Below are 8841 nucleotides of genomic sequence, written 5' to 3'. Positions count from 1 at the left end.
TCAAACCTGAACTTTTAATCCGTCTCCTTTGATCGCCCGATCATAGTTGTGATGGTCGTCTTTACAAAATGAATTGCGTTCATATTGAGGAGCGTGGCTGTGCAATAAAAAGGGAGTGGATGTAATTTATGTGTATTGAGTTACTGTTACACTTGTTCATCCAACCTATCCAACCAACACAGGCACGACTTTACAAGTAAGTAGACCTATTGGCTGTCTTCTTTATTCAGGTGCTCTCAATAATGACTCATAGATAAGGACAGGGATTCTTAAGCAAGGAAGTCGTGTAAAATGAGGCATCTTTGCATGATGCTATTTACCTTGGGCATCACCGCAACTAGGCTTGCTATTCGTATCACAGCCCCAAGTCTCTACCAATACTATATTATCTTCTACGAGCTATAAATGTTGCAACAACATAGGCTGACGTAATATAAGTATCCTCATACGCATTTATGCCACGCTTCCATCGATTCTATCCAGGACTACGAAGAAGTTCTCATCGGTTACGTTCCAGTGCGAAACACAATCCATTGTGAAAGCTCACGGGCATGGACCAAAAGACATATATCGAAATTGAAGGTACGCAAGAGCTTGAGTACCACCTACCAAACGAGTTGGATAAGTTTGATGGCCCCATACGACACCGGAAAGAGATCACGGGCACCGACAGACAGGGCAAGGCCAGGCTTATGTCTATAGTTGGAATCATGCCTACAGTGGTACACGGATGGGCTAATGGCGAGATACACACGCTCATAATCTATGAATGGAAGACCGTACCTGGGCACCAGGGCCTTCGCTTCAAAGACTTGATAATCGAAGTATCGTTTGTCGCAAATGGTCCCCGTGGTGCGGCTGAGGATGAGGCCCGCGACATGCGCAGCCGAGGATTTAAATCCAACGTTTCGGATCCCGAGGTGGTATCAGCTGTACCAAGTGCAGTGCAGTTGTATAATGTGACAAAACACAAAATAGGGGGGAATAATACAGGCGAATTCGGGTTCAGCGCCGGCTTTGCGCCGTATTTTTCAGCAGAGGCCAAGTACATCATGGAGCGCAACTCCGCTGTTAGTATTACTGATGCCGTACAAGTTGCTGGCCAACCTTACGTCGTTGGCTCTGGTCGCAGCCGCCTGAATGCCATTCGATGGACTATTCTAGAAAATGATTCCCAGCGCCCAGGTATTCCTGCATACTTACGGACCGCCGTACTGCTCAAGCGCCAATCTGATGACGACGGACTATTCCTTGGGCATGTCAAGATAAAATCGCACGTTTCCTGGTGGGAAGATATTATGGAAACAAAGGGGAAAGTCTTTGGCGACATCAAGCCAGATGACCCCATTATCTTTGACCCAAAGGAACCAACAAGCTCGGTCTTTGATCATCAAAAGGCGAAACTTGATCTTGTTGACCTCGACGCGCAGTTTCGAATGGTATGCTTAGCAACGCTACAGACAACAAAAAGCGAGAATATTGGCGAAGATAACGAAGAAAGATTGACTGAAACCTCAGGCGAGAATTGAATTGGATCCCTAGCTTACGCTGGTAAATAGACACTTTTAGGTGCTTCAATATATCCCGCTATATCTACATGATACTGTTGAAAAGCCAAAAGGTTAAGTGCCCCGAGGCTATTGAGGTTTATATCTCGACAAATACGTTTATGCATGTAAGCTATAGCACCTTGCATTTGCTACCGAGAGCCGATTTCTCCAATAAAGCATCCTCTTGTTTGCTTCCCTGCCCTCAAGGTTGTCACCGAAGTACAGTAAGTTACAACTTCGTCCATAGTTTTAATGTCTTTGAGGCCAATCATCTTGGTTACGTTGATCCATTTGCTCCCAGAATCTTTTAGGCTCTCAAAGACATAGTGCATGTTCGTCGGATTGAGAATGCAGGAAGGGATTTGGTGAGGAGGATTCTTCCTGAAGCACCAGAGAATGAGTGCCGAAAACCCTGCAGCCAGGGCGGCGGCGGCGGAACTTCCTTTCTGATCGTCGAGCTCGGTGATTCCCTCGCCGGGGAAGAGGTAGTCGACTTGTGCGAGATTGACAAATGAAGACTCTTCACCATTCTCCCTAGCTGAGCCGACTATTAGGATATGCTTGGTATCGCTATCTTGTGGATAGAGTCTTGTATCATCGTCATAGGGTGCTTTATCAGTAGCGGCACAATAGAGAAGGATATTCTTGTCAGCAGCGATCCTAATCTGATCCTCTAACTTTTTGATACCCTCGGCATTTCTTGGCGTTTCAACTAAACTCCAGCTCATGGATATGATATCTACCTTCTGATTGATGGCTCATTCAATTGCTTACGTTTATGTCAGCACGAATCAGTTCAACCGGAAAGAAAGAGAAGTTTCGCACATCAAATACAGTGTAAACCTCTATCGCTACTGTTAGAGGCCAAGCTACAAAGGAAGAGCTGCCTCCTTCCATGAACCCGGATAGAGGCGTCTGGGTTCCCAACTAGCAAGCTGGGTGGCTGAGGAGACTGAACAAAGGATATAAGAAAGGCGTTGTCGCCCCTTCATTCCAGAAAGGTTAGAGACAAATACAGTCTTTTGTGTGACCCTAGCTGCGTGGTCCGTGAGAGTGACTGTGCAGAGTTATCCTTGAACCTTTCACTCTTCCTTTGTGCTGACATTCCTGACAGCTACCATTGCTATTCTCTCCGATAGCTGTAAAAACTTACTTAAGAGTCACAGACACTTGAGTTATGCACTAGATTCTATCTCTCACAACATCATACAGTACACTCTAATTCCTTCTACGTTAGAGACGCTGATTCTATCCAATCTCGAATTCACGAATATATGTTCATGTGTAGTCAACATCTTTATAATGCCACGGAATCATATGCGACGATGGAGACTGAGAAGGCCACTTCACCGGAACTCTTGGTTCAATGATCTTGACGATTTTGATGAATCGGATGAGCCATCGACGACCTACGAGGAAGCAAATCTCAAAAACGAGACACCTGTTCTTCGTCCAAATCAGAATGAAGAATTAATAAGTGAAAATGAGATCTTTTTCTCCGGCATAGAACCTTCTGAGACCAGTGAGGACGATACGGTGGAAGGCCCCGTGGACTTTAGGTTAGTGATACTTGGAAAACCAAGATGCATTGTCTAAATTGATGATAGGCTCTTCAGCATTCATGGGCTCAGTGGCAAACACGTCGAACTCGGTGAAAGCACTTTAGCCGGTTTGGCTGCCCATTGCTCGTTTGACTTCGAGAATCATTGGATGCTTAGTGGACAAGATGTACTAAACGGCGTTCGGACTGCTGCTATTGAACTCCTTGATATGGTATTAAAGGAGTTGTCCGACTTCGATGAACAAGTATTTTCAAAATCAGCTGCGAATTGATTTCTTTTCTTACGTTCTCGAACAGGAATCTCTGGCTCTTATGTTTATTGCGCAAGACATCGGCGGGATTGTCTTGAAGCAGGTATGTACCATTGGCTTTTCGAGAATGATTCAAGTCTAGACGAATACTAACTCTTTTCTCAGGCCTTGTACGAAGCCTCTAAAAACAATGACAAATATGGCCGTATAATCAGCAACACAACGCATCTGGTGGGTTGTATTCTCCATTGCATACAAAATGATCATAGATGGATGTCTGATGAGTATGAAAACAGTTCTTCATTGCTACGCCGCACAGAGCCTCGGTCGAATTGCCATGGCGCCTGTCCCTCTCTAATATACTGAACCATCGAATGCAGCGTATTTCAGACGCTCAGGAATTTCTAAATGTCACACAATTGGCTATTGTTCACGAAAATCTATGCACCAAATTCGAATTAATTTGCCAAGCATACTCATTTCAAATTATCAACTGTTATCAAGAAACATCAGCATCAGATACTTACAAAACCGTAAGTAATAGTCAATCCTTATCAAGATTCATCATAGAATACATAATAACGCGCTAATGCGCCTAGGTTGTTCCAAAGAAAGTTGCAATAATCGACCAAGGAAACGAGCTGACAGTTGGTCGTCACGCAGCTCATGATGAGCTTGCCGATTTGTCACATCCTAAGATACAAAACATATTACTTTCAGCGGTGCATAACGCGCATACACGTATGGATTCCCAAAAGCGACTAAAAGTTGACTATATATGCATTTACTAACAATGCTGGATTAGAAATAAAACCCAGCTACCGCACTGCTATCGACCTCTTGTCCATTTACAACCTCGACATTCCACTCAGTAGAGACTTTGAACCTAATTACCAAAGTCTTTGCAACTTAATCTTTTCAACTGAGGGTCTTGAAAGTTTTGTCAATGGAATTCATCCCAGGACAACTGTGACTGTGTCCACGTCAACGCCAGCTACGGACGAGCAAGACAAACATAAGTCGTTCCTGTCTCCGCAATCCATTAGACGATGTTTTCGACAAATTGAGCTTGGTCAGTTGAACCTTTACATGGACTCCTTTATCAAAACCTTAAGGCGATTCATGGCGGATCAAATTCTGGAACATCAGGGGCCCGTCCAGCTTATCATTCTCACTCACCATCCATCTCACCAAACGCCAATGACTAAAGCAAATCTACTGGCCTCGGTCGCTCGACAATATCTGAAATACCATCCCCGGGCCTTCGATCAAGTTAGTGACCTCTTTCAGCAGTTACAGGTAGCTCTTTCGACATTCAACACCGCTTGGATAGAGTCAATTTTATGGAGAATCGTCAGGTCTCTCCTCGCGTATAAACCCAACGGACAGATGTTTGTTCTGGTATTCCAACCACTTGAAGAGATACTAGCTTCTCCATTTAGCAGACTCTTGGTAGATATATCATCCTGGCTACTCCAAGCTGAATCTTCCTGCAAATTTTTGGTTTTCCGTTGTGCACACTATTGGAGTGATGCACCTGCCACCCACCACAGCCAGGAAACCTCAGCATATAGTTTGGCAGTGCAAGAAGACCATAATGCAGCAATTCGAGTTACCTCTCAAGATGTCTCAGATGGTGCGATAGTCCGAGAGTATTTGAGCGGTTTCTCGGATACGGCTTGTTTTCCCACCCTTGACCCCTACAAACAGTCTTTGAATGGTCATGTGCTAGCCTCGCTGGTATTGGCTGATAAAGAGTGGTTATCGAATATGGGTAGAAAGGCTATTGTGGAATTGATCTTTGAATCAATTGCGAAACCCATTCAATCTGCTGTAAAGACGGGAGTTGTCTGGATTACGCATGCAATTCGTCCACTTACGTTCGACCAGTTGGCATCAGTTATGCATCCTGATGGCTTTGGGTTCAATACGAGTGGAAATGGATGCGCAACAGACGCTCTTATTCGGCAATTTCAAACATTATTATGTGGACTTGTTGAAACTCACGGGAATAAGATCCATCTTGCGAATTCATTCGCAGCTACATTACTATCTTGGAAGTTGAAAAAGCCGCAGGAGCAATATAATCCCCATTCGTGGTTAAATCCAACGAATAAGGCGCAGTCTGAAGCAGAGTCTCCGATTCCGGACCATTTGTCGGCTCACGCTCATCTAGACATCGCAAGATACTGCATTACTCTTCTTGAACAGCACTTCAATATTAACCCGAATAAAGAATACATTGCAGTCGAAAGCGAAATTGAAGAGAAAAAGAACACCGAAGTGTCACCCGAGCGAGAAGCCTTTGCTCTTCAGAGTGAAATGAGTACATCGCCTCTGCTTCCGTACGCAGCTCAGTATTGGCCCATTCACATCCAATTCTGGATTGACAATGCTGAAAACGCAAATGATGACAGTCATACTTCTCATGAGCTTGAATTCGTGGCCAACTTTTTCAGTGACCACATTCTTATGAATAAATGGCTGAGACTTCGAAATGCTCTTAATGGGAAGACGATTCAGCACGTTCCACAATTTGACGTTCTTGACATTGCCAAAAAGCTCAATGTTGATTTCAGCAAGGGCAGCACATTAAGCAAACTGATAAATATCGTTCAGTGTGCTAGTGAAATAGACGCAGGAGACAACCAAAGCTATTATTCGTCCATCGTCATTGCATTGGCTCAGCAAGGAGACATTGAAGCGCTAGCCAGGATGAGTGACAATGAATTTCATCCACTGTCCTTGAATCAAGCATTCAGTACAGGCAGCGACTCTGCTCTATGCTACATTGCAAAAAGATTTCCAGATTTTGTTACCCAGAACAAGGATAATCTCATTCTTCAGGCTCTTCGACTTGGCAACACTATGCTTCTTGACAGCCTCTGCGATGATGAAATTAGCTCACACACATATGCTGAGCCGTGTCATCTTATTATACACAAATTAGCAGAAAATGATAATATCGTTCCTTCAGAGAGAGTTTGGCGCCGGCTTAAAAGACATTGCGGTGCAATCTCTGACGATAAGAAAACTGCTTTCCATGTGGCAGCCTTGTCCGGAAATTATGCTATTATTCCAAGGCTTGTGACAGAGGGTGTCGACATGAACAAGCAGGATTCTTCGGGGGCTACTGCTCTACTTCTTGCAGTAAAATATGGCCATTTCAAGGTCGCCACCCAGCTTCTCGCCGCTAAAGCCAATCCTTCCCTTGGTGACAAAGCTGGGCAAACGCCACTTCATGTTGCCTGTGAGAATGATCGGTTCAATATTGTCAAGATATTGACCGGATACCATCGATTCCAGATAAATGTAAATGCGAAGGACCGCAAGAAAAAAACAGCTTTGCACCATGCCTTGGCAAATAATCGCAGAGACATCGCGATGCTTATTCTGCAATCATATCTAGGTGCAAACATAATATTTCGTTATAAGCGCCAATTAGAAGGACCTCAAGGATCTAAGGGACATATGTCAATTTGCCTTACTTCTCATGATACGTCATTCACTACAACCTCTACACTCCATGAGAAAACGGATGATTTTATGAACACCTTGACATATCCGTCCGAAAAGTTTGTTCTCAGTCTTTCAGAGGTGGCAGTCTCAACCGTATGGCGGACCAAATATTCTCTCGACCCGAACGTCAGGAACTGTATTGGTGAAACTCCTCTTATGCTCGCCGTAAAGGAAGGCAACGAAGAAGCAGTTCGTTATTTACTTCGTTATGAAGCAAAACTTCGCATCCTACATGGAAATGCAAAGAGCCCCTTACACCACGCAGCGGCTCTCGATACGCCTACTATTATCCGACTACTCTTGGAAGCATCAGATGCCGATATGAATCAACGAGATATTAATGGCGCAACTCCGCTACATATAGCAGCAGCGAAGGGTTCTATCAAAGTATTGGAAGAATTGATGGAGCGATCGGCGGAAATTAACGTCAAGGACAAACTTGGTCATTCGCCATTGGACCTTGCTTGCAAAAGAGGCTCTGTTACGGCTGTAAGGATGATGTTACGATCAAGTAATTTGGAAACTATCACTTCCGGATTTCTTGAGGCTGTAACAGAAAACCAAGCCGAGATTGTAGAGTTACTGTTAGACGCTGGAGCCGATAAGAATGCAACTACAGCTTCTACAGGATGCACTGCCCTGCACATCGCCGTCTCCAACTCGAATGCGCGGGTGTTGCATGCGCTGTTGGTGCGAAACGTTCAACTGAACTCACTAAATAAATCCGGACGGACGCCATTACATGAAGCAGCATCTATAGGCGCAATTTCGTGCCTAAAACTTCTCATTAATGCTGGCGCTGAGATAGATAGAGTCGACTCAAGTGACACCACAGCGCTTATTACGGCCGCCAACGCAAACTTCGAATCATGTGTTGCCATTCTTCTTGATGCAAAAGCGTCTATTAGCTTCGTTTCACCAGTTGGAAACCTCATCGAAGTTGCTCTATCTACTTTTAAACCTGATATGTTCCAGAGATTAATACAACGATTAGAGAGTGATAATGGCCGCACTTGGAGTATCTCAGATGATGCACTGCGGACTTTTCTTCGAGAGGGTGAAGATGTCACAACTAAATTGGGTACACTTTTCAATCATGGGCTGTCGCGCGACCGCGAAATTGGCGAGAAGGGGACTATACTTCAATATGCCACTGCTTGGGATAAACTAGACCTTGTGGAGATGATCCTAAACAGCAATCATACCACACCGAATGGCGTTCCTCTCTATTACGACAAAGCATTGCGGGAGGCGGTGATAAATATCAAACCGAATTCTCCAGAAATTGTTCGAATGCTTCTGAAAGCTGGGGCCGATGCAAAGCAAGAAATTGACGATAAAGGCACCATTCTGCATTATGCATCACACAAGAATCGATCTCCCGATGATGAGTACTTTCAAATTGCGCGCAACATCCTTCAGCATGCCCCAGACTATGTGAACATCATTTCTGGAAAATATCAGACTGTGCTCGTGGCAGCTATTTCCGGGGGCACCTTTGAGATTCTCGGGCTGATCTTAGACTACAACCCTAAGTTAGGTCCATATGGCCCCTTTGACACGCCGCTACACCTCGCTGCTTTCTGTGACTTGACAGAGGAAGCAAGATTCATGTTGAAACATGAGAATACAAATCTAGCCATTGATGCCACCGACCAGGAAGGAAGGTTGCCGTTGCACCTAGTGCGTTACGATAGCCCCATCTACGGACTACTATCTAATGATCAAGTCATTCCCACGACACCCGATCTTCAACAACGTCATTTATTCCACTTTTGTGCTTTGCATGGTTCAGAAAGACTACTATCCAAAGTTCTGAAGAGTTATCCCGGCAGTATCCACGATACTGATCTGGACGGCTGGACGCCATTGCATTGGGCGTGCCGGAGAGACAATTTACGTGTGATCAAACTTCTTCTGAAAAATGGTGCGAGAAAAAATGACATCACAAAGCGAGGTT

The 8841-nt window shown here is 44.6% G+C and overlaps 2 protein-coding genes across 2 annotated transcripts; one reads left to right on the top strand and one right to left on the bottom strand.

Moving 5' to 3' along the window:
• Nucleotides 1-551: 551 nt before the first annotated feature.
• Triagg1_2149 (uncharacterized protein) lies at nucleotides 552-1529 on the top strand (the record flags this gene model as incomplete). Its single annotated transcript, XM_062896299.1, has 1 exon — nucleotides 552-1529. One exon carries the CDS (start codon nucleotides 552-554, stop codon nucleotides 1527-1529), a length of 978 nt encoding a protein of 325 aa, XP_062759005.1.
• A 170-nt stretch (nucleotides 1530-1699) lies between these two features.
• On the bottom strand, nucleotides 1700-2278 carry Triagg1_2148 (uncharacterized protein; the record flags this gene model as incomplete). The annotated part of the gene is made up of 1 exon (XM_062896297.1): nucleotides 1700-2278. The coding sequence occupies one exon, from the start codon at nucleotides 2276-2278 to the stop codon at nucleotides 1700-1702; it is 579 nt and encodes a 192-aa protein (XP_062759004.1).
• Nucleotides 2279-8841: the final 6563 nt, after the last annotated feature.

This window comes from Trichoderma aggressivum (assembly GCF_033847375.1).
Source record: "Trichoderma aggressivum f. europaeum strain CBS 100526 chromosome Unknown scaffold_005, whole genome shotgun sequence".
Classification (NCBI taxonomy): domain Eukaryota; kingdom Fungi; phylum Ascomycota; class Sordariomycetes; order Hypocreales; family Hypocreaceae; genus Trichoderma; species Trichoderma aggressivum.
Note: the sequence above shows the minus strand (reverse complement) of the source record. Positions and strands in the feature narration are given on the sequence as shown.